Source organism: Felis catus, chromosome B3, assembly GCF_018350175.1.
Source record: "Felis catus isolate Fca126 chromosome B3, F.catus_Fca126_mat1.0, whole genome shotgun sequence".
NCBI lineage: Eukaryota > Metazoa > Chordata > Mammalia > Carnivora > Felidae > Felis > Felis catus.
Window position 1 is genome coordinate 32,569,262 of NC_058373.1, and position 24,709 is coordinate 32,593,970.

General features: G+C 53.3%; 2 protein-coding genes and 2 long non-coding RNA genes across 4 annotated transcripts in view; 2 read left to right on the forward strand and 2 right to left on the reverse strand.

The window, feature by feature from the left end:
* Positions 1-404: 404 nt before the first annotated feature.
* Positions 405-13,182, reverse strand: LOC123385860. The gene is made up of 3 exons (XR_006599016.1): positions 12,810-13,182; positions 1,130-1,268; positions 405-680 (listed from the first exon to the last, which is right to left on the reverse strand). It is a non-coding gene; the product is annotated as an uncharacterized LOC123385860 (long non-coding RNA).
* On the reverse strand, positions 1,823-8,671 carry LOC123385861. Its single transcript, XR_006599017.1, has 2 exons — positions 5,869-8,671; positions 1,823-2,728 (listed from the first exon to the last, which is right to left on the reverse strand). It is a non-coding gene; the product is annotated as an uncharacterized LOC123385861 (long non-coding RNA).
* Positions 13,183-13,250: 68 nt separating the features above from the next.
* On the forward strand, positions 13,251-17,155 carry LOC123385859 (uncharacterized protein SPEM3-like). The gene is made up of 2 exons (XM_045059046.1): positions 13,251-14,212; positions 16,428-17,155. Exons 1-2 carry the CDS (start codon positions 13,251-13,253, stop codon positions 16,552-16,554), a joined length of 1,089 nt encoding a protein of 362 aa, XP_044914981.1. The 3' UTR covers positions 16,555-17,155.
* A 4,733-nt stretch (positions 17,156-21,888) lies between these two features.
* HCN4 (hyperpolarization activated cyclic nucleotide gated potassium channel 4) overlaps positions 21,889-24,709 on the forward strand; it is a 45,199-nt gene continuing 42,378 nt past the window's right edge. Inside the window, exon 1 of the mRNA XM_023255072.2 lies at positions 21,889-22,871. Within this exon, the coding sequence (XP_023110840.1) occupies positions 22,084-22,871 (788 nt within the window). The 5' untranslated portion in view covers positions 21,889-22,083. The remainder of the gene's footprint in view (positions 22,872-24,709) is intronic.

A 24,709-nucleotide genomic window follows, 5' to 3' on the forward strand; every position in this document is an offset into this window, starting at 1 on the left:
GAGTCCCCAGAGAAAGGCCAAGCTATAGCTAGCATCTCTACATTCCTGGAAGGATAAGCAGTGAGAGTGGGGGCTTGCTTGTTCAAAAGCACTCAGCGCACCCCTGTAGAACTGAGTTCTGCCCATGCGCCATTTTGCCTTCTCTTGTAGCCCTGTCCCCAGCTCTGTGCCCCCTGAAACGTGGCACTGCCCCCATTCCCATGTCTTTCACCAAGCACTTCTAGGTTTGTCATGTGCTCTAACTTGTTACATTTTGCTCAGCCTCTCGGACAAGGTGAGCTGGCAGAGGTCAGTGGTTTTGTATCTCTCTGCCCCACCCCCCACACCCCTTCCCCTCCAAGAGAGCAGCCCTGTCTTAGGACACAGTGAAACTCTGAAATGTCAGGGGACATGCAAGCTGACTGGCAGGGCTTGCTGTGCAGTGGAAAACTGCTTAGACCCCACTTTAGCCCCTCTCCCCTTCCCCTCTAGCCTTCCCAGACACCCCCTGCAGGCTCTCCAAGGCAGACCAAAAGCTGGCTGACCCCGAGGGGTGTTTGAGAAGTAAGGAGGGGAGAGGAGGCTGTTCATTAAAATTCATATCAAGAGAAATAACTAATCAGAAGCCGTTTGTTGCTTAATTGGTTTTAAACCTCAGGAAGATTCCTCATTAGCCTAGGGGTGACCTCTGCAGAGCAGCCCTATTGGGAAAGGAAGAATCGGGGGGGGGGGGGGGGAAGGGGAGCATAAGCCCCCTCCCCTGCCAGCCTGCCCCCTACTGTCCAGCTGAGCATTCAGAGACGGTTCTGCACTTCTTGCAGCAAGCTCCCTGAGCCAAGCTCCAGCTTTGTAATCTCCTTCTTCTTTCCAGGTCCCCTCTTCCAGGAAGCCTCCCCTGACTGGCCAGCTCCTGCATGTACGGTCTGCACCACCCAAGCTGGGTACTTTTTAAAGTATTTGATGGTGCTTCCCAGCCTGGGAGCTCCTAGAGAGCTGAAGCTTCCTCCCTGTTCTCCTCGTGGCCTCCTTGTCTCCTTTCCTTCTATTTCTACCTCTGCCTCCCTCCCTCCTCCCACTCTTGCCTCTTCTCTCCTTCCTCCTCTTCCCCACATTCTCCTCCTTCTTTGTGCTTCCTCCTCAGTCAACTCACTTGTTTGGCCAAAGGAAACAGCAGGCTGGCGACTGGCACCAGGGGGTACTGCAGCCCTCCATGATTTTCATCAGCATTCCAGCAGACACATCTCAAGTCTGGCCCCCATTCCAACTTCCACCAGATTGCTGCCATCTGCCTAGGAGTAGAGAAGGAAGAGGTCTGGAAACCTATTGCACTCGGAGAAATGGAGGAACTAGAACAACTTTGCTTGGAGGAAAGCACATCGGGTCAAGTCATACTGACACTTTGTATCTCCAAGCGGCTGGCTCGACTGGGTGAGCAGCTGTGTGCTATGCCTGCTGGGTGAGGACCGGTGTGGGCCTGGAGGTTGTCAGAGGGACAGAGAATCGGAGCCAATGTAAGGGAAGAAGGGTGGTGCATACCCTCTGGTTTTCTATAGGCTTCTAGAAACAGTATTTCGCCCTTTGGGGATTCTACCCTTGCACACTCCAACTGGTTCCACTAGGGCTACCATTTAGCATTGCCTATCCTCGGGTCATGTGACAAGACCTGCCCAATCATAATTACCCATGGCCCTGCCTATGGCGATTGGCTCAGGATGGTCATGTGACCCAAGGCTGGGCCACCTCAGTCCTTCTCCGAGAATTTATATGTCATCAGTGGGACCTAGAAACTTTATCTTGTGATTCAGTAAGATGTGATCATGTATGCGGAGCATTGTGGGCTGTCTTCTCCTCAATTACATGGAGAAAGAAAGCCAAGAGTTGTGAAGGGAGAGGAGGAAAGTCCTGACAACACTGTTTGGGTCTCCAGAGCCCTTGAAATCACCTCGACTCCTGCCCTTTCCGATTTCTTGGGCCAATAAAATCCCTTTTTTGGTGAGCCGTTTGAGTTGAATTTCTGTCACGTCAACGCAAAGGGTTCCTGACTGATGTCCGAACTTTCTCACAGAGCTGTCCAAATGGAGGCCGGGCCTCCCCAGGAGGGTGCAGTTCCCCAGGGCAGAGCTGCACAGCCTCCTGCCAAACACCGTGGAGAAAACTTCTGGATCCAATTGTGCCAGATAACAGCTAACGTTTATCGGGTTCCTGGTGCTTTATAGCCATTACTTCAGTTAATCTTTACAACACCCCTGTAGGGAGGCATTATTTCCCCCCCCCCCATTTTGTAGATGAGGAAACAGTCTCAGGGACGCTCGTTAACTTGTCAAGGAGTCACAGATCCAAGGTAAAGTGCACGTCTTTTTTGGCTCCAGGACTCCTGCTCCTTCCTGCAAGCCCAGAGATTCAGAGGGCTTTTGCTTATACCCCACCTCAAAGCCTGGCCACCTCTGGAGGGGGCAGGTGCAGACTTGGTCTCTGCAGTCAGCTCAACAGCTCTTAACTAGGGCAGTCGATAGAGGCGCAGCGCTGTGTCCAGGTGAGCAGCGAGGCACACAGCTCCAGATGGCTCTGGGGACAGTCTGCCTGCAGAGCCATAGCAGTGGAAGAAACCCAGAGGGGGGGCAGACTGGGTCTCACGGGAGGGCACAACCCAGCAGGAGGCACTTCTTCCTCCAAGGACCTGAGTCAGGGGCTTTACTGTCTTGTGAGTCACACATGCCTTTGGGATTCTCATGGCATCGTGGACCTTCTCCTAGAAACAAAGACACAGATACAATGTTTTGCACGCAATTTTAGGGGCTTCAGAGACCCCCCCCCAGAGCAATGCATGGAACCCCAGTAGCCCAGTTAAGAACTCCTGATCAAGAAGCATGAAAAGTGCTCGGAGGCCTGCCCCAGGCCAAGTAGCAGTAGCAATAAAATTTCAGAGATGCCGACCTACCACAGCCAATTATTTTAACCAGCATGTCTAGCGGGAGAAGGTGAGCAAGTGTCTTTGTCCCTTCTCCCTTAGGACTCTGCCCCCAGCATCTTAATGACCCCTTGTTTACCTCCTGGCTGCTCCTCCCCAGGTGAGGGTGGAGGGAAGTATCTGATGAGCTTCTGCAGCCTGAGATGGGGGAGGACACCCACCCCCACATCTTTTCTCAGTCCAAGGCTAACCTGCATCACCGTGACATTGTCAATCAACTCACCCTCCCCAAAGTTAAGCTGCAGAGCAAGACTAGCAGAAATTCCTCTCTCTAAGGTCCAACAACCCAAGACCCACAGAGTAAGCTCGAGGACTGTGTGGTCCAGTAGGGTAGTCACATGTGGCCATTTTAATTAAAATGTATGAAAGTAAAATCAAATATTTAAAAAAAAAATTTTCTAATGTTTATTTATTCTTGAGACAGAGACAGAGCGTGAACAGGGGAGGGGCAGAGAGAGAGAGACACAGAATCTGAAACAGGCTCCAGGCTCTGAACCGTCAGCACAGAGCCCGACGCAAGGCTCAAACCCACGAACTGTGAGATCATGACCTGAGCTGAAATCGGACGCTGAACCGACTGAGCCACCCAGGCGCCCCGAAATGTTTTGTGGCATTCTCCCTGCCTGGCCACTGTGGGTGGGCTCTGTCCCTCTATGAAAGGCCACAGCATTGTCAGGTGGCCCTCTCTAGAGAGCTCCTCATTCCAAGTTCCAGTAACTTTTTCCATATGCCCCTTTAGGTCCTGAGGTGGAAGGCGCTTCCTGTTGTTTCTTGATGGGGTGCTGCCCTGTCCCTTGTTGGTTTCTCCTTATGGATACTCTTTACTTGGTTCTCCTTCATGACCTAGTGTGAAAATGCCTCCCCTGTCCTGATACACAAGCCCCTGCCTAGGCTAGTCCAATTGGTAGTACCACAGGCATGGGGCATCGTGGATGTTCCTCTCACCACCTCTGCTTCTGCCTCCAAGCTTCTTCAGAAGGGACTGAATTCCGGGAGCCATCCAAATGAGGAAGGATGGAAGAAATAGCTCAGGGCGGGCTGATGAGGCAGGAGGGATGAGTTGTTAGTGAGGTGGAGACTCAACGAATCAGAGGAAGGAGGTGGAAAACAAGACAGAGTGTAGGAGTCATCGAGGGCCTCCTGAGAAGCTTTGGACTCCAGACAAGACAGATTGATCTGAGGTTGAAGATCAGAACCATGTTTGACTGCCCAGGGGTTGGAGGGCCTGCTGAGACAGTCCTGGAGCTCAGGCCTCTGCCATGGGGTCCGTGTCATCTCTCCACATCCCTTCAAACAGGACAGCAGGTCCCTTCCTTCACAGGGCCTCCCTCTGGAGCCTGACACCCACCCCTGCCTGGGGCCTCTTTCATTTGAGCAGCTTTCTTGCTTATCTGCCCCCTTGGCCCCAGAGGTGTGACTCTTATCTGGTGCTCTCACTGAAGCAGGAGACAGAGTGGCGCGGGGGTGGCAGCCGAGGGATGCCCTTAGAGAGCTCTAAGAGGAGCATGTGGAGTTTCTGCTTCCCATCCGAAACTCCCCCCACCTGACCCTTCACCCCAAGTCTGGGCTAGGTGTCCCTCCTCCAGGCTTCCAAAGTCAGGTGCACTTTCCTTACCATAACTGCCCATCTCTTCTCTTGTCGGAGCACCATCTAGTCCATCATTATATCATCAGCACCTAGCAGCTTGCTTGGCACACATAGTGACCGAACCAGTATCTATTTATAAGAGAAACTGCCCCCCGCTGCCCCAGAGCAGAAGACCTCCAGTAACACTGGCGTAGACAGTGGGAAGAGTGCTGCGGGGCCAGGGTCCGAGAGGACTGTCCAATATTGTGTGCTTTAATTTCACCAGGCTGCTGGCGTTGGGTACTCCCTTCTTGTTCTGGGCCTTGGTGTGGCTTATCTGAAACTTGGACTTGATAATCTGTGGTTCCAGTGCCAAGGAAAGACTTTTTAAAGTATCATGATTAATACATACAAGTGATTAATACGTACAAATTTTGAATTGCAGTCACAAAACTTGGCATCTTAGCCTTTCTTTTTTACTCATAGCCAAGCGCTGTAGGTATTTTTATCTACATGTCCCTAGTCTAAAAAGAGTTGATGTCCTCATCCGGCCACGTAAGGCCTCTGTGCCCACAAAGCCAGGTGATTGATTAATTCACTTCTTCACCCATTTGTTCATTTAACAAATATTTATGGGATGCGTATCGTGGGTCAGAGATGAATTGTGCATTTCCTTCACTGTCTTTGGAAGAAGCTCAGAGAAAGCTAGTACGTATCAGAGATGGCACGGAATCTTCACATGGGCACAGAGGTGGGCCCCTCTCTCATCACCTGGCCCACTTCACTCCTGCTGTTGCAGCAAAGGTGCCTGGGAGAGGTGGCCCTGTTGCCGGGGACAGAAAAGTCTGGCTGCCTATGGGGTTTCCCATGGGGCAGGTGGTGATGTCCGATTTAGGGATCAAAAGCTCAGGGATATGGTAAGAGGAGAGTGCCAAGTGAAGGCCCAGACCTTTCTGCATGGCCCAGTGGAGACCCCCTCATATCTAACAACTATGCCCCTACACACACTAGCCAAATGTAGGTAGGAAGTGTCACTAAGCTCCTCTCCAGTGGGGCTGACCTGGAGCAAAGCCTCTGAGCCCAGCAACTGCCCCATGGGACTTTCTTGAGTCAAACTCACTGATGCATGGAGGATGGACCAACAAACTAGGCCAGGATGAGTGCACTCGCTGTCCAACTCACATCTGAATGCTGTTTAGGGCTCATCAAGGATTCTGGCTAGAGTTAAAAGTGCCATCCTTCTGAGTGCTGGATTCCGGTCTGGCAATGTGCCTTTTCCCTTTGGTCGGGGTACAAATGGTCTCCAGACAGTTGTCTGCAGGGTCAAGGAAGGGGGAAAGTTTCATTTATGCACCTGGATTGAAGATGCCAGCTCAACGATGGTGGGCTGTCCATGGAGCCCCAGGTGGGGAATGTAGGGAGGCTCTTCCTGGATGTGTCCCATGGGTGACCTGTGAGCAGCACTGGGCTAAGGACATCGCTAAATTTGGCCAGGCTGTTTTCCCTTTGGAAAGGGAAGCTGCTGAGTGCAGCTGGAGGGAGTAAACTCAACCTGATACATGGGCCCCTTGACAGATTTCTCTTTCAGGCTCAGATGGGGTCCCACTGCTGCTTGGCAATCCTTCAAAAAAAAATAATAACCACATTATTTAACTAAGAAAAAGCAATACAAACACATTGTCAAAAAATTTGTAAATAAAGGTCAGGGAAAAAGAAAAGTCACCCTTAATTCCACATTCCACCACTCAGAAACAGTCACTGCTAGCTGGTATATACTTACAGTCATCTATCTGTCCATGTATGGACATACTACATATTCTTTAAAAAAAAATCAGATTGCTGTGTTCATACCCGTTTTTCAGTTAATGTGCCCTAAATATTTTTTCATATCATCAAGTTTACTTGTTTTATTTTCTGATATCATTTCGAATGTCTGTCGAACATTCTATTATATGAACCTGCTTTATCAAGTTGGGGAAGAAATAAGATAAATGTTTCATAAATATTCACACTAACTACTCAAGCCCATCTGAAGTGACAAGAAGTACAGTCTGTCTGTCTTCGGTTTTTCCTCCACCCCGAATTGTCAAAACATACAAGGACGTCCTCAAAAGAGCTGGCTCATCCAAAGCCAGGGGACAGACGAGAGCACTGGAGCCTCTGATTAGCTATGGCTTCTGTTGCCACACCGAGGTATCCCTGTAGAACCTGGTCCTGCACAATCCCAGCATCTTTGTCCAGCAAGGCAGTGCTTTGATGTCCTCAATGGTACAGGTTTCCAAGGGATTTCTAAAGGAGTTCTCCAGTGGAGAAAGACCCCCAACCTGTCAAAGTGGTTAGGGTGAGAGAAGCTTCCAGTCCCAGACACATACCAGCCAGAACCCTGCAAGCTTAGGGCCTGGTACTGAGCTTAGACAATCTGTCAAGCTTCCTACCACCAGTGGACCTCATTTAGAATCATCTCAATCCATCAGAGAAGGGATAACCATGTTGATCTCCAAAGGAAGGGGCCCAGGTGCCTTTCCTTTTGGACGCTCTTTGCCCCATATGGATTTTTGCCCACCTCCTTCTCGGCAACCATCCTTGAGAAGTTAAATGAGTTGTCTCAGATCCTTCTCTGCACCTCAGTTTTTCCCTGGCCTGTCATGCATTCTTTTACTTGCCTCTCATATTGGGAACTGTCCTTCCTTCTCTTCCAGGCTGGCCTCAGGTCTTCTGTAGGCTCTTGGGGCTGCTTCTTTCCCTCCTAAGTCTCCCGTCTTCATTAATTTTTCCTTTTATACCCTGCGTCTTCAATCTCTCCCTCTTTGCTAAGTCCTCTTCCTCCCCAGATAGACAAATCTGTCAAGTGTAAAAAACTAACAAGCAAGTAAGCCCTCCTCCAACCTTAATTTCCCTCCGGCTATGACCCAACTGTCTCCTTACCTTTCTGGCCAGACTTCTAAAAAGAACAATCTAGTCTCACTGTCTTGACTCCTCAACTGACACAACGATGGGCACTGTGGATGTCATCTGCTGAGACCACTTTCTCAGAGGTCACCATAATCAGGGGCACCATGTGTTCCGGTTTGCCAGAAATAACCCTGGGTTGCCCCTGTTGTCCCAGAATCGTTTTCAATGTGCCAGTTTAAACGCGGAGTGATAGGATCACCTGACCTTGAACCAGCCACAACCAACACATCCCACGGCTTCATCGCAGCTATTCTCCACAACCTCCCAGCAACACCGGCTCTGTTGACTGTGCCCTTCTTGAAATGTCCTCATCCTGTGGCTTGCTTGACACCCTTTGGCTAGTTCTGGCCTCTCCCTTCTGTGTGCTCTCTCTCAGCCACTCCCACCACATTCACTTTCCCCCCAAATGCTGGAGCTTTGTAAGGTTCTGTTTCACTTAGCATTTAATCTCCTTCTGAATTTCACCCCCATCCACAGCCTCAGCTCATCATCTCCGCCTTCGCCCCCAATGCAGCACAAAGCTAAAGGCTTCAGGGAATCGTGGTGGCTTAAATGCAGGTTTACAAAACTACCCTCCCCAAACTTGACAGAAATGAACAAAAAGAAACAAAAATGAGAGAAAAGGCTGCACCAGGGCTGAAACCATGGCATGATTCTCCTCAGACACAAAAGAAGATTTAAATAGAGACAGACCTTCCTCTTGGAAGGGAAGATACCATGATCTAAAGATATCTATTTCCTCTGAATTAATTCGTAAACCCAGTACAATCCTAATCAAAAGACCAGCATCAAATAATTATATATAGTTAATCTCACAGGAAATAACTAGAAGAATTCTGAAAGAGACAGCAGGAGAGGAGAAAGATTCTTTATCTTCTTCTTTTTTTAAAAGATAATAGTACATTATGGTAATTTGGGGGAAAGGTTGTGTTATAGGAACAGGAATAAGAAGCAAATCACGGAATAGGTATCGAATCCAGAATATATATCCATACAGATAGAAATGTACTGTATGAGAAAAGGGGCACTGCTAGTTAATAGGGGAAAGATCGATTACATATGCATATGGCATGTGCTTATAGACAAGAGAATGTAAATAAATATTTCTTCAGGCGGGGAAGAGCTCTTTCAGGTGTGATATAGGTCAGAGATTATAAAAGAAAAGGTTGGGGGCCTGGGTGGCTCAGTTAAGCGTCCAACTTCGGCTCAGGTCATGATCTTGCAGTCTGTGGGTTCGAGCCCCACGTCAGGCTCTGACTGACAGCTCAGAGCCTGGATCCTACTTCAGATTGTGTCTCCCTCTCTCTCTGCCCCTCCCCGTCTCACGCACACACACACACTCTCTCTCTCTCTCTCAAAAATAAATAAACATTAAAAATTTTTTAAAAGAAAGGTTGATATGCTTCACTATATAAAATATGAAAATTTCTGACATGGCAAATGCCCCGTAACAAAAGTCAAATAGCAATTGGGCGGGGGCGGGGGGGGGGTAGTATTTGTAGCAATAAACGATAGAAAAGGAAAAACTCTTCCCAATATAGAAAGTACTCCTTCAACTCCATAAGAAAAAAAGATAAAAAGCTGAATGGAAATGGGGAAAGGGCATGAAAAGAGTTCGGGAATCATTACTTGCTTAATCAGCCACCTGGCGTAAAGTCAGGGCGAGACCAGTGGGCTAGAAGAACAATGTAACACAAATGTTATCAGACCCTCCCAGTTTGGGGCTATAAATAAAGTTCCATTAACATCCATCACCCAAAGTTCCTGCTGTTTCTCTTCTGGTACCTACGAGACCTCTGCCCTCTTCCTCCTCTGCCACAAGTATTTCTGGGAGTTCCAAAAAGGGAGCCCACATATGATGAAGCATCACCCCGTCAGCTACAATCCCCATATGGCTTCTCTGGAATTCTCCTCTCCTGGTTCAGTGCCTGCTGCCAGCAAAGCCACTCCAACAGTGACCCATGTGTGACTACTGCTGTGAGGCAGTGTCCCCTTTCCAATGTTCCCAAAGCCTCCGTTTCCTGGAACCAGAGGGTGCTGGGCCCTGAGGAGAAGTGAGGAGAACAGCTTTCTCTACTGCTCAGTGTCTGACCTCCCTGCTAACACCAAGGGGATTAACCCAGCGCAAGAGGAAGACAGAGGGGACGGAGAAGGAGGACAGAACGGGACTGTTTAGTTTCCTACCGCTGCTGTAACTAATGACCACAAACCATTGGCTTACAAGAGCACACCTTATTCTTTTACAGCTCTGGAGGCCAGGAGTCCGAAGTCTGTCTCGAGCTGAAATAACAGTGCTGGCAGGCCTGGCTGTACTCTCTCCAGAGGCTCTCAGGGAGAATCTTTCCCTCGCCTTTCCCAGCTTCTAGAGCTGCCTTCTTTGTGTTCCTTGGCTCATGGCCCCTTCATCCATCTTCAAAGCCAGCAGCATGGCATCATGCTTCAATGGTTACATTGCTTTCTTGTTCTGTGTCAAATCTCCCTCTGCTTCCCTCCTACAAGGACACTAATGATTGCCTTTAGGGCCTCCCCAGCTAATCCAAAGTCATCTCCCCATTTTCAAGATCCTTAATCACATCTTCGGAGTGTCTTGTCATATCAGGTAACATTCACGGGTTCCAGGGATTAGGACTCGATTATCTTTGGGTGCCATTTCTCAGACTGCCACAGGGCCAGATGCCTTTTCATCATCCTCCAGACTGCTCATCTCCTGTCTTCTTAGCCCCCAATCCCTTTCCCAAGTTCAGGAAAATAGCCCCCATGCATATTTATAGATGCAAATAAATGCTGAATCTGGGGAAGAATGTTGTCTATATCAGGGGTGTCAGAGGCCCCGCCTGGCAAGCCAGTGCGCCGTGATGGAGGTCAGGCTACCGGTCTTGGGCATACACGGAAACTGGGTGGTTGTTTGGGGCTGTAGACCTAAGCTTCCGAGAAAGTCAAAGCACCACCTCAGCTGGTCACCGAGAGAGTCACCAGCAAAGACAGAGCTTGGGGCACCAACTGGCTGGAGCTGGTCTTCTGTGGCCTCGTGGCTAACCTTGCCTGTGTCCTCACTAAGGGCTGACAGCAGTGGCACCTTCACACTTATCACCTGGTCCCTCTACGATCATCACCCTCGCCACTACTGCACCAACTTGCTGGGATCAACTCAAGGCTGAAAAGAGATGAATACTGGACATAGGTTCAGGCTGACAGCCAAGAGTCACCATGGGAAGACAGCTGTGCCCTGACTAGAGAGTCCCCAAACAACCCCCATTGCAGATGGTCCTGAGATGGGCATATGTTACCAACCTTGTGGGACGGTTTCTGCCTCCAACGACTGCCGTTGCAATGTGGTAGGCAGTGTTTTCAACTTGCTACTCCACCTTAATCATCAACAACTAACATCTCCATGATCGCCACTGCAGTCATTAACGAGAGGGTCGCTACCACCACAAGCAGAAAGTCTAGGAAAGTGCATGCGTGCAGAGTGCCAGGGAAGGAGGGCACTGTTGAGATGGAAGGCCGAGGAAATCATGGTGGCCAGGCCATTAAAAATGGCCTTTATCCCAGCCCAGTGGAAATCATTATAGAGTCTTAAGCAGATATGCCAGAGTTACATTTTGGAAAATCACTCTGGATGCCTCATGGATAATGGGTTATAATAAGGCAAGGCTGGAGGTAGGGAGTTCCATTAGGAGGCTGCTGTCATGGCCTAGGCAAGAAGTAATCTGGAGTTGTGTCAGCGGACATGGTAAGAAGTAGACGTACTTGAGAGATATTTATGAAGGAGAAATAGCAGGACGTTGGAGTTGATTGGATATGGGGGCCGGTGGTGGGACTGGTGGTGGAAGGAGTCAGGAATGATGCCCGTGTTTCTGGCTTTAGCCACTGGAAGGATGGTGGTCATTCACTGACTGGGAAGAAAGAGGGGTCTTTGAAGAAGAACGTGTGGAATGTGAGGCGCTTGTGAGATACCCAAGAGGCCATTAAACAACCAGATCTGGAGCTCATGGGAGAGGTCTGGGCTGAGGGCATGGATGAGAACTGAGCCCAACTGGGTGACAGTGTCCCAGGAGAGAGATCACATAAGAAAAGAAAGCACTGGCAACAGAGTCAGGAATGAAGCCAAGAGATGCGGAGTCGGCTGAGGAAGCCCTCCTCCTCCCACACGGGAAACTGAGGACTGCCAGAGATGGGGAGGACATCGGGAGAGTATGTGCTCCTGAAGTCAAGGGAAGAGGATGTTTCAAGAAGAGGGAGGTAAGGAAGGGAACGAAAGGTGGACTTGGTCTTGCTGAAGACACAGGGTAGCAAAGCCTGATGGCTGCGCGCTAAGGAATGAGCGGCAGTTGAGAGACAAAGGCGAGGGCTTCCCTCCCTTTCAAGAAGACTAGATGTGATGGGAAGGAGGGAAAGAGACAATAGGATTCAAAGAGGACCTTTTTGGATCAAAGGCATCTGATCAGGCTTCAATGCTGACGGGCAGGACTCTGTAGGAAGAGGTGCAAAGATTGGGAGAATGGTAACCGATGGGAACAGCATCAGGACAGGCAGATAGGAAAATACTGTGGGATCACCAGGTGGCCCCGGGTGCATTAAAGACCGGGAACTGGAGGAAGCGCAATCAGGGCACCCGTGTGATTTCAGCAGGGCTGCTGGAGACTGTACACAGTAGGTCCCAGCCCATTCGAGTACAAGGACCTCTTTTTCGCTGAAAAAAATCTCTGGCTTTGAAGCTTCAAAATACATCTCACGTGATAGCAGTTGTGATTGAGAAAGCAGCCAATGGTGGGTGAGATTAAGACACGGTGTCAGACGTAACTGCCAGCAAATCCTGGCTCTTCCTCTGCCGGTGGGAGCTTGGGTAAGTTAGTCAACCTCACTAGCCTCGATTTAATCATCTGTAAAATGGAGATAATACCACTTACCTGACCAGGACTCTAGCAGGGATTACATGAGCTAATCCATGCTAAGCACTTGGCAAGGTGCCTGGCACAGAGCTAGCTCTCCATAAATGTCAGTTTTCACGACTATGAATTCAGTTATACTCTAAAACAAATCGGTGTTTTATGCGTCACACTAGCACCCACACATGGGGGGAATGGTTGTCTGTATAGGTGGAGGGTGCGTTTCTTATTCGGCCAGCAGGCTGTTCTTGGCGGCGGCTGGGGAGACCCTGAGACCCCTTGAAAAAGCTTGGAGTCTCACAGGGACCCTCGGTCGGTCCACATCTGCTCCGGTCTCATTCTGCGACCTGGCCTCTCCCCAAGGCAGGCATCACCAAGGAAACGGAGGCCCGGAAACTTACCCATGGACACACAGGAACCCACGGCAGGGGGGCTGGGAACGGGCCTCACTCACCCCCTTTCGCTCTCCTGTGGCAGCTTCAGCCTGTTGGCGGTTCCACAAGTGCCTGGGCCTGGCTGGGCCCATGTGTTTGCTGTGTTGCTGCTGTCACCGCCAACTGCTCTGTCAACCGTGGGAGTGTAGGCCTGGGCTCCGGGAGCTGTTGTCCCAACTCTGATTGTGGTTCCAGACTTAGTCACATTTCTGTCCCGGGCTCTCTCACCGTCCCTGTCTCAGCCTTTGTCACAGCACTGTGGCAGCATCTGTCATAGTACCTGCCACAGCCTTTGTCACACAATACCTGTCACAGCCCCTGTCACAGCCCCTGTTACAGCCTCTGTCACGGCCTCTGTCATAGCTCCTGTTAGAGTCTCTGTCATAGCCCCTACCACAGCTCCTGTCACAGCCACAGCTCCTATCACAGCCCCTGTCATAGCCCCTGTCACAGCTCCTGTCATGGCCTCTGTCACAGACTCTGTCACAACCCCTGTCACAGACTCTGTCCTAGCCCCTGTCAGAGCCTCTATCGTAGATTCTGTCTCAGTTTTGTCCCAGCCCCTTTATCAGCCTGTCACAGCCTCTATCACATTCTGTCACGGCCCTATCACAGCCTCTATCACAGACTCTGTCACAGTCCCTGTCACAGCCCATCACAGCCCCTATCACAGCCCCTGTCACAGACTCTGTCACAGCTCCTGTCACAGCTCCTGTCACAGTCCATCACAGCCTTTGTCGCAGCCTCTATCACAGCCTCTATCACAGATTCTGCCTCAGTCTTGTCACAGACCCTGTCACAGCCCCTATCACAGCCCCTGTCATAGCCCCTGTCACAGTTCCTGTCATGGCCTCTGTCACAGACTCTGTCACAGCCCCTGTCACAGGCTCTGTCCTAGCCCCCATCACAGCCTCTATCATAGATTCTGTCTCAGTTTTGTCCCTGTAGTAGCCTCTGTCCCAGCCCCTGTCTCAGCCTGTCACAGTCCCTATCACAGCCTCTATCACAGCCTGTCACAGTCTCATCACAACCTCTATCACAGACTCTGTCATAGCCCCTGTCACAGCCCCTGTCACAGCCACTGTCACAGTCCCTGTCACAACCTCTATCACAGCCTATCACAGCTCCATCACAGCCTCTATCACAGTCTCTGTCACAGCCTCTGTCACAGATCCTGTCACAGCCTCTGTCATAGGTTTTGTCTCAGCCTTGTCATAGACCCCTGTCATAGCCCCTGTCACAGCCTCTATCACAGACCCTATCATAGTGTCTGCCACAGCCCCTATCACAGCCTCTATCACCCTCTCCCTGACACTGCCTCTGCTCTGGACCCTGCAGGGTGGCCTGTGGGGCACGGCTCTCGTTACACAGCGGAACTGTCTCTCTCTGGAAGGCGTCCAGCGAAAGGCTCATGTAATAGCAGGTTATCCTGATGCGCAGGGCTCGTGGGAGGGAGGCTGGGCTGTGGGGCCCGTACAAAAGATGTGCTTTGCAGGGAGCCGGAGAGCAGAGCTCTCAAACCAGCTGCCAACCCTGGCTGTGGCTCCCTGTGTGCGCCCACAGGCATCTGGGGGCCAGGTCCTTGACTCTGGCAGGATGACTGAATGGTTTTGTGCCATTACTTTAATCTCTTTGACTCCACTGTGAGCTTCCAAGAGTGGGGATTGTATCTTATTCTTTTCTTGTTCACTCACTGAAGACCTGAGTACAGGGCTGGGCTCCCAGGGCACAACCTGATGGTTGTCCCCAAAGTCCTGGCCTGTCTTAAGTCAGGTCTAGTCACTCCCCATTGCCTCCAGAGCCAGGCTACCTTCGGGTGTTCGTGCTCCCCCACCCCGACCACCAGGGCTGCCGTCCCCCAGACTGCTCAGCCACCCCAGTGCACGGGCTCCCGTTTGCCCCTCTTTTGTTCACACCGTGCCCTTTGCCCGGCATAGGCCACCTCTCTGCTTCCACTTTTCCAAATCACACATGCCTTCTGCAAAAGCCAATTCAAGCAAGACCATTTCCCCTGCTCCCCTCCTCCACGTTCTTCCTCCTCTTTCCGGGCGCTCCAGCCACTTGTCCACATCACATGACCCTTGTCCCTGGCTTCTTTACAAGAGGTTCTGTCTCTGTCTTATTCTTGTCACAGCCTGCGGTGGCTGGAGATTAGGGGCTGGATCTTCAGCATTAGACAGTAGGTACTCCATAGTCGGCTCAGTAAATAAAGGGGTGAACGGTTGAACGAAAACAGGAACTATGTGGAATTGGGGGAAGAATATGTAGAGGAGTGGGGGAGAGGACAGAGGGCAGGACAGCATGAACAAGGCTTGGCAGAAGGGAGGAGCCCAGCATTAGTAAGGGCCACCTCAGGTTTCCCTGAGGAGGGGGTGGAAACCTACCCCCCCCCCCGCCGCCCGGTGCTCCTCACTCTCCCCCAATCCTCCACCTTGTTCTGTTTGCCAAGCCTCTTCTGCCTCTTCCCCCTTCCCAGGCCATCCTGTCTCTTCCTTTCCCTCCCTAACTCCTCCAGCGCAGGCTTGGAACCATTCCGGAGCTCCTGTCTGAACTCACTTCAGCCCTGATATATGGTGAATTCCAGACTTGGGACAGAGGAGTCTCTGGTACTTAACTTCTTGGCAGCTCAGCTCAGCCAGCACCTCGGGAGCCTCCCCCGACCCCAAGTGCCTCACTCTCCAGCCTGGCTCTGAGTCCAGGTGGCCCAGACGTCCTGGAGCCCTGGTGGGACACAGAGACACAGTCCAGGCCTGGCTGAGCTGTCAGCACATCTTTCTTCTGCCTTCCTGAGAGGAAAGGGGCATGATGTCCCTGCCAGGGTCCTGGCTGAGTCCTGGGGAGTAGCCGGGAGTGCGGGATGGGGAGAATGGAGAGATCAAGGCCTGGCCTGGGGATGAAAGGGCTTTGGGCTCTGCCAGCCTCTGGGCACTCACAGGTGGGGTCCTGCACAGAGGCAGGGGGTAGAGTAGGGGACAATGCCATAGCCCACACTCCAAGCTCCTAAAGAAACAAGGCAGAGCTGGAAGAAAGCAGATGGCAAATCCAATAGGAAACTGAGCCTGTAGGGACTTTCTTTCAGTAGTGCCTTAACGTCATTGGGGGAGGGTGAGCATGTGGGCTCCCAGTAGTTTTTGCAGCCAGACTGTGAGGGTGAGTGTGTTGGGAGGAGGGGGTCAAAAGGACCGAATACTCTCCTCCTATGGAGATAGCAGACTTTCTTTTACGGCCAGCTTAGAGCAACCATGTAGTGGTCCCCTGGGGTGGACGCTACTCTAGGTCTATCCTTTGGCAATGCCTCATTAACCCCACAGAGAATTCTGCAGGCCTCACCCTTGCCAGGCTGCTCCATTCACTGTTTCCCCCAACAGAAACACACACACACACACACACACACACACACACACAGAGTAACCACTGTCTAGAAAATCCACTTCACTTTCCACCCCCTCCAGGAAGCCCACCTTGACCACACTCAGGAGCACCACTGCTCTGAGCTTCTGAACCACTCACTCTGACCCTTGGTTACAAACTTCTGGTATGGTCTTTCACTGCTTTGACCAGACTGAGAACTGCCCCAAATAGGGCATCTCTTTGTCTTCTCAGCCTCTATCTTTTTTTTTTTTTTTTTTTTTTTTTAGGGAAGGACGGAGAGAGCATGAGTTGGGGACAGGGGCAGAGGAAAAGAGAGAAAGAATCTTAAGCAGGCTCCACATTCAGCATGGGGTTCAATCCCACAGACCTGGGATCAGGCATGACCTGAGCTGAAATGAAGAGTTGGACACTCAACCAACTGAGCCACCCAGACGCCCCATTCTCAGCCTCCATCCATTGGTGGCTGTGCTCAGGGACGGGCACCAAGGCTTGGTCAAGACTGCGTGGTTAATTTGTTCTCTCCATACATCTACATCCAATCGGGCTGCTCCCATGTTCCTTTTCCCTTCCAGTTTTTTCATCAGGAAGCCTTGAGATGGGAAACCTGAGGGAATGTAGCAGATTCCAATATTACTTCTTGGGGCCTCATCCCCAGTTCAGGACCACCAGCAGGAAATTTACATACCCCCAATTCCAGCCCACAGAGCAGACCTGCCTCAGAGCAGAGCAGAAGGTGCACTGGGAGGACCATATCTACCCTAAACAGAAAGATGGAGTTGCACCTGTGAATGGTGGGAGCCTTGAGCATAAGGTCAAGGGTGTGACCTCTGGGTCAATTTCTCTGATCCCACTTAGGCAAGTGCTCATCCAGCGAGAAGAAAATCTGCCTTCTAGAGAATCAGCCAAGACTTACCAGGGATGAAGAATTCAAAGAAGGCAATCCTGCATAACAAGACATCCTTTTTGTCCCAACAGCAATTTTAAAGACAAATATATGACCTAAATTGGATTCTAAAGGCTGTCTCCTCTCCATTGGCTATTGCAGGTTTTTGTTTTGTTTTTAAGTTTACTTATTTATTTTGAGAGAGAGAGAGAGAGAGAGAGAGAGAGAGAGAGAGAGAGAGAGAGAATGCAAGCAGGGGAAGGACAGAGAGGGGGAGAGAGACAGAGAATCCCAAGCAGGTTCCTCGCTGCCAGCACAGGGCCTGATGTGAGGCTCAAACCCATGAGATCATGACCTGAGCTGAAACCAAGGGTCAGACACCTAACCGACTGAGCCACCCAGGTTTTATTCACTATTCCATCATCCCATGTTTGTTGAGAACTTACTACAAATGAGATGTCATATTCTGTGCATTCATGTCTCATTTGGTCTTCATAATAGCTTATGATGTACACATCATTAAACCCATTTCACACATGAGGAAGATTGAGGCATAAACAGGCAGTAAATGACAGAGGAGTATTTAATTCCACTGGATTTGTTTTCCAGTCTCATGCTCTATTGTTTATGGTGGGGGCTCCCAGACTTTTGGAATTCACAGACCAATAACATTTCAAAAATGATTTTTGGGAACAAACACAGAATCCCATGCCAACTTTTTATTTAGCCGAGGACATAAAAAATACCATCTCCTGGCACTATGATTTCATAAAAGGGCATTTCAACACAGAAAATGCAGCAAGGATATAATGTTAGAATAAAGACAGACTTCTAAGAAGGGCAGTTGGCAACCTTACCCTAAAATATCCTACATTGTTCTCCCTCTCTCTTTCCCTCTCTCTCTCTCTCGCTTAAATTTTAAGCAGGACTGGACAAAACCTTGGCATAACATGGTGTGGGAGCCACGGCCCTACCTCGGAGCCACTTCTTTAAGCAAAAACAATGCCCTTGGCCCACAAGCAAATAACCTTTCAGAATTTCTCAACCCCCTCTACCCATCTGCCCATCCAGGTTCCTGCCAAATAAGGTCTGAGGTTGATCTATAATAATCAGCTACATCCCCACCCCACTCCCAGCTGATCTTCTGAATTCAGTATCCCTTCCAGAGAAGGAAGCTCATCCCTTCTCTTAGCCCATCCCGCAGCCTCTTCTCTTTTAGACCCAGATTTTTTCTGGGTTTGCAGTCCAGGAATACCCAGGCTCCCCTATGGCCCTAGAGGAGACACATCTGTCTCCCAGGGACACTCAGTTCCCCAATGAAGCTGAGAGCCACAGGTCTCTGTCTCAGGCCAGAGGCAGGGCCTTCCCCTTCCTGGGGTCCCCAGGTCCTGTCCACTGTGTTACCAGATGAATCAGAACAGACCCCGGGCTTTCTAAGGTGGCACTGGAAATGAGAAGGCATGAGACCTGGCAGGAGCAATGGGGAGAATACAGAATGCAGGGGCTCCATTCTTCACCTCCTCTCTGCTTCAACCACGCACTCAGAATGGCACCGTAGCTGCGTGAGTCCTCTGGGCAGCTGAGAAGAGCCCAACCTGTGGGGCCCTTGGCTGGGCGTCCAGCTCCACCATTTTCTTGCTGTGAGACATTTGGCAATGGCAATGTCTCAGTGCTTTAGTTCCCTTATTTGCAAATGGGAGCAAGGATGTTAGTTAGAGCCAGTGAAATCCTGACAATCTGATCATATTTGGCCCACAAAAATGTCATGTGGTTTAACAGATACGGAGTCAACTGTAATGTGCTGGATACCTGTCTCTTACCAAATCTGACTCCTTTCTCCAGGGAGTCCTCCCTAGCTACCCCGAGCTCAGCGAGGTCCCCCTCCTCAAATTGCTCATCGGTTGAGGCGTGATTTAGTACACACTTCTTTCCTATCTTGAGTTTTCTCCTCTTTCCCAAGGCTGTGTCCAAGATTTCCCACAATTGGAGCCCATCAAAGCCTGGGTTTCTTCCTCTCTCCCCCACACCGCCGACATGCCACAGCTGTCCTCCATTAGGGTTTTCACACAGAGGAGACAGGAGAGGCCAGCATTACCATATGCCTACTTTACCTAATGGTCATTTCTGCACCCGAGGGTGATCCTAGATGGTCCTAGATGAGTGGTACTAACCAAACTGAGGGTAGGTGAGGGGCTAGAGGGAGAGGAATCTGAGGGCCCTGACCCCTGGCCAGCCTGTGGCAGGAGTAACCCAGGAAGCATAAACCTTGGTCATAGCCTCCATCTACTTCAAGGACCCCCTTCAGTGGCATAGCTGGCTTCTAGGGTTGCTCATCCATAGTTGACATTTACTGATCTGCTCTCTGTCCCCTCCCCCCCCCCCCATTTTGGTGCTGAGGTCCCTGAGATGAATAGAATCTGTCCTACCCTCGGGAGCTCAGTTCTGAAGGGGACATAAACTCCACTGGGTAATCAGTGTTCAGGTTGATGGGAGATCATGGGCCATGGGGACTAAAAGGTGGGACATGGCCAAGATTTGGGTGGCCAGGAAGGGTACCTAGAGGAGAATGCCCTTACCACAGGTCACTGGGAATCCTGTTTGGGCTGACTTCCTGAAGCTGGGGTAGGGCAGACTAGCTCCTAGTTGTATCCAGAAGCCCAAAGAAGTGAGTTAAACGGAGGTCTTCTCCCTATGGCTGGCACATCAGGGCAGGCGGGGCTCCCAGCCCGTTAAGAACACTCCTCAAGGAGACCCAAGGACATTCAAGGATTAGGCCTCCCAGCATCTGTGCAGAGAACTGTCAGCTCAGAGCTGCTCAAAAGTAGAAATGCCAGCTAGCGGTGATGACATCACTGCTAGTCATTCCCTCCCCCCATGGGAGGTCCTGTGGTCCAGTGGGTAGAGCAGAGAAGCACCTGCCAGGCGGCCTCCTCCCATCTTGCTTCCAAAATTTCTGCTCTGAATGGGGTGGGGGAGGTGGTCCCAAGTGGGCTAAGAATGAGACTAAAAAATCCTTTGAAGAAAAACTTCACGTTATTCCTCAGACAGATGGCAAGGCTAGGGGACCTTTTTGCCTCTCTCCCGTCAGTCAGACTGACGGGATGCTGAGGGTCCACTTCAGCATTAACCCAAACTCCAGCCTTCCCTGGCCAACCCCTTCCCTCTAATGCCCCGTCCTCATTCAGGACATCCCAGCATCTGGGATGCTGGACCTGACAGGATCTGAGTAACCCCTGAGCCATCTTGGTAGCCCCCAGGCCAAGGAGAGGGGGTGTGGCAGCCCTGCCTGTGTGGATGTGGAGGGGCGGGGGTGTCAGGCTATCGTGGGGTGTGGAAGAAAAAAGAGCGATATTTCTGGCTGAGCTGGTGGGATTTGTCCATAAGCCCCGAGAACGTACAGGGAGAGAGAGGGCACACAGCTGGATGGCTTGCTGGCCTGGGGGTGGGGGTGGGGAGCAGACTCAAAGGGGGAGGCGATTGTACAGTTGCTTGGGGGTAGGGGGTAGGGTGGAGCGGGAACTCCTTCGGCGTTGGTCCATACGGGGGTGTCACAATTTGGATGGGAGAAGGGCCACAGCTAGCTCCAGAGTGCCAGGCCTCCAGAGGAGCCTGCCTATTGGCTCCCCGCTGCAGCCCCCCTGGTCTCAGAAACCCCCGTCGGAACCACATCGGAAGAGGTGTGCACGGGGATCGGACCCCCGGTCCGAGGCTGCTGCGGGCGCATTTCCTCGAAGTCTTACCTCCAAGGGCTGGGTCTCACCCGCGCGCCCGGTGTCTCCCGGAGTTTTCCCCACGCCCTCCTTGCCCGGCAGCTGCGAGCCTCCGCAGGGGAAAGACCGGCGGAGGGGGGGTGGGGGTTCGCCCCTCGCGGGTGTCGCAGGAAAACCCCGGGAGCAGCACCGAGGCAGCGCATTTCCTGGAAACCCCCTCTCCAGGCGCCTTGAGGAAAGGCCTGGGGGCTCCGCATCCAGAAGACCCGCCCGCCTCCCGGGAGCAGGGTCAGAGACTCAGCTGAGAAGCTAAACCGCCGGGGAAAGGCGAGCCTAGAGCTCGGAGAAGGAGAGATCAGGAAACCCCGTCCCCCCCCCCCCACGCCCCCCCTCCACTTTCCCCCGCCCCGTCTTGGGGTGGAAATTCGCAACCCAAGCTGGAATCCTAGACTTGGGGCGCGCTCCCAGCCTTGTCCAAGGAAAGGTATTCGAGGGTGTATGATTAAGGACACCTTTCACCCCAGCCCCTAAGGTCAGGCAAGGGTCCACCCTGCGCGCCCGCGGGTCCCGCCCCCCACCCTCCGCCCCTCTCCGAGCCCCCGGCCCGCGCGCCGCTGCTCCTTTAAGAAGCCCAGGTAGGCAGGCCCGGCTGCGGGAGCCGCTCCTATGGCAACCCGCGAGCTGCGGCGGCTTCATGAATATTCCGGGGCGCGGGAGCCCAGCGCTGCCGGAGGGCGCTCCGGGGGAGGCGGCCGCTGATGTAAGCCCGGCGGGCCGCTGGGCTCCGCTCGGCTGCGGCGGGAGCCCCGGGACGGGCCGGCCGGGCTCGGCCAGAGGAGGCGAGGCGAGCTCGCGAGTGGCTGGCCACAAAGCCGGGGCGGCGGGACAGACTGATAGCCCGCCGGCCCGCGGGACGCACGCCCGAGAGGCGCGCGGGTCGTGCGCTCTGCGCTCCAGAGCGGTTCTCCGAGCGCCGCGGCCGCAGCGCCGCTTCTACCCGCGCCCATTGTTCCCCGCGGGGGCGGGGCGCCTGGAGCCGGGCCGCGCGCCGCGCCCCCGAACGCGGGAGGGAGGGAGGGAGGGAGCGCAGGGTCCCCGCGCCCAGCCCGGCCCGGGAGGAGGCGCAGCGCTGCGAGCCGGGGGACCCGGAGCGGGACTGGGAGCCTCCCCTCGGCACCCAGCCTCCCCGAGCATGGGCGCCTAAGGCGGTCCGGAGCAGGCGGCGGAGGACGCGTCCCCGCTGGCGGACCGACCGGCGGGCGGACCTGGAGCGGGTCGGCGGCGCCGCACCCGCGCCCCTGCCCCGGCCGGGCCCCGGCCCCTGGCGCCATGGACAAGCTGCCGCCGTCCATGCGCAAGCGGCTCTACAGCCTTCCGCAGCAGGTGGGGGCCAAGGCGTGGATCATGGACGAGGAAGAGGACGCCGAGGAGGAGGGGGCTGGGGGCCGCCAGGACCCCAGCCGCAGGAGCATCCGGCTGCGGCCGCTGCCCTCACCCTCACCCTCGGCGGCCGCGGGCGGCACGGAGCCCCGGGGCGCGGCCCTCGGGGCGGCGGACGGCGAGGGGCCGGCCCGCGGCGCGGGCAAGTCCAGCACCAACGGCGACTGCAGGCGCTTCCGCGGGAGCCTGGCCTCGCTGGGCAGCCGGGGCGGCGGCGGCGGCTCCGGAGCAGGGGGCGGCAGCAGTCACGGGCACCTGCATGACTCCGCGGAGGAGCGGCGGCTCATCGCCGAGGGCGACGCGTCCCCCGGTGAGGACAGGACGCCCCCGGGCCTGGCGGCAGAGCCCGAGCGCCCCGGCGCCTCGGCGCAGCCCGCAGCCTCGCCGCCGCCGCCCCAGCAGCAGCCGCAGCCGGCCTCCGCCTCCTGCGAGCAGCCCTCGGTGGACACCGCTATCAAAGTGGAGGGAGGCGCGGCCGCCGGCGACCAGATCCTCCCCGAGGCCGAGGTGCGCCTGGGCCAGGCCGGCTTCATGCAGCGCCAGTTCGGGGCAATGCTCCAGCCCGGGGTCAACAAATTCTCCCTGAGGATGTTTGGCAGCCAGAAAGCCGTGGAGCGCGAGCAGGAGAGGGTGAAGTCGGCCGGATTTTGGATTATCCACCCCTACAGCGACTTCAGGTAAGGAGGCCAAGGCGATCCTATGGGTTCCCTGAAGCGGTGGCAGGCATGCTTCCTCTCTCAGCCCTGCCTCTCAGCCAGAGTTAACTTTCCTTCCTCGCGCGGGGAGCTCCGAGAGAAGTGGGGCGCCTCTAGGCACCAAGACACCCCCAGACCTCCTCCTGCACCGCGCTGGGAACTTTCTTCTCTGTTCCGGGCTCCAGTCCTCGCCCTCTTGGGGTCTAGGCCACATTAGAGGCAGGCTAAAAAGGTGTTCTGATTCTGGCCTAGCCCTGCCGGCAGCCAGGATATGGCTCTGCCACTTTAAGCCACACATCCCACCTCCCTGTTCTGGGCTGCAGAGTCAGGGTGGCCATCCTAGAGGCAGTTCCAGGTCATTCAGCCTGAAGAGCAGGGCCACGAAGAGAGACAGACCTCTTGGCAGAGGGGCCAGCTCCTTGGGTACTGACCCCAAGCATTAGGATCTCCTTCTTGTGCCTTGGGAAGCTGCAGCTGGGGAGGGAGAGCTAGGCCCCTGGAGGAGTGAGGTCACTGGGGCCTCAGGTCCAGGATAAAAGCCCACCATGCCCACCTTAACCCTGGGCCCAGTGGTGGGCCAGCAGCAGGCACCCTGGGCACCTGGCATCCAGACTGGCAGGACAGAATGACCTTGCTCATAGTGGTCAGAGAAGATGCCTGGTGTCCTGACTGACAAGCAGCTGTCCTGTAACCCCAGGCTCATCCTGTGCCCCATGGTCACCCCAGTTCAAGCTCCAGTAGCTACTAGGACTCTCATGGTTCAGTCATGGATCCCCAAACACATGGTGTAACTGCCAGTCAGGGAAAAGGACCCTGCCCCCTCCCCCATCACCTGAGTCAGATGCCACTGACCGAGTAGATACCACTTGGAGCCTGTGGGGGTATCTGCAAAACAGGAGATTGGTGATTGCCTCTAAAGTTGAAATAAGGGATGCCCCCCTATCCCAGTCAAGATCTTAAGGTCCCCCAGTGGGCCCCCCCCCCGAGTTTTCCTGATACATAGGACAGAAGTGAGGGTCTGAAAACATTCACCGTTTAAAACTGGGTCTAATTTATTCTCTCTCTCTCTCTCTCTCTCTGAGCCCTGCCCCCTATTTAGCTCCCTTCCCTGCCTACCCTGCTTGCCTGCCAATATAAATGAGCATTTTGCCAACCCAGAGCCCTCTTTGCAAACTCCAGGGAAGCCAGGTTTGTAATGAGAGCAAAGCCATTTTCCATCCAATGAGAGAGATTTCTCGTGCTGGGAGTGACCAGTCAGGCAACACTCGATGGCTTAAAATAGTGGTGAACAGAGCCCCCCCGCCTTTCTTTTTTTGAGGGACTGTTCTTCCTAACCCTAATACCCAGGGTTCCCATTCTAGAGGGTGTGGGAGGCCAGAGGACAGGCTAAACAGACAGGCATAGTCTTCAAGTTGAGTGAAAAGAGACCATCAGGAACTGTAGCTGGTTCCCAGGGCCAGGTTCCTAAAGTGTGGCCTTCCCTCTGGTCAGTACTGGGACTGAAGGATCCCAGCCTGAGCTAGGGAGGAGTGGGTAGGGGTTGTATTTCCTGCACCCTCTGGTTGTCCTGGGTTTCTGCTCCTCCCTCTGAACTTCTGGGAGGTGGTAGCAGGTGGGCTGTGCCAATATCAACCCCTTGAGATTGTTGAGGGGCCTTCCCTCCCCTTGTTCATTTCCTCACTGTCTTCCGTGTCTGAGAGTCTCTGTTCAAAGTTCTCATCACCTGGGATGTGGGAGTGCAAGGGGGAAGCCCCAGGCGTGCCTGACCTCTGTAGAGCATAGGCTTTGATTGAGCACCTTCTGGGAACTGGACCTTCCTT

Bases quoted from the DNA above. Each gene is read 5' to 3' on its own strand.
- LOC123385859 (XM_045059046.1), top strand. From the start codon at position 13,251: ATGGCCTCTGTCACAGACTCTGTCACAACCCCTGTCACAGACTCTGTC. The intron at 14,213-16,427 runs GTTATCCTGATG...TTTTTTTTTTAG, and splicing joins AAAGGCTCATGTAATAGCAG to GGAAGGACGGAGAGAGCATG.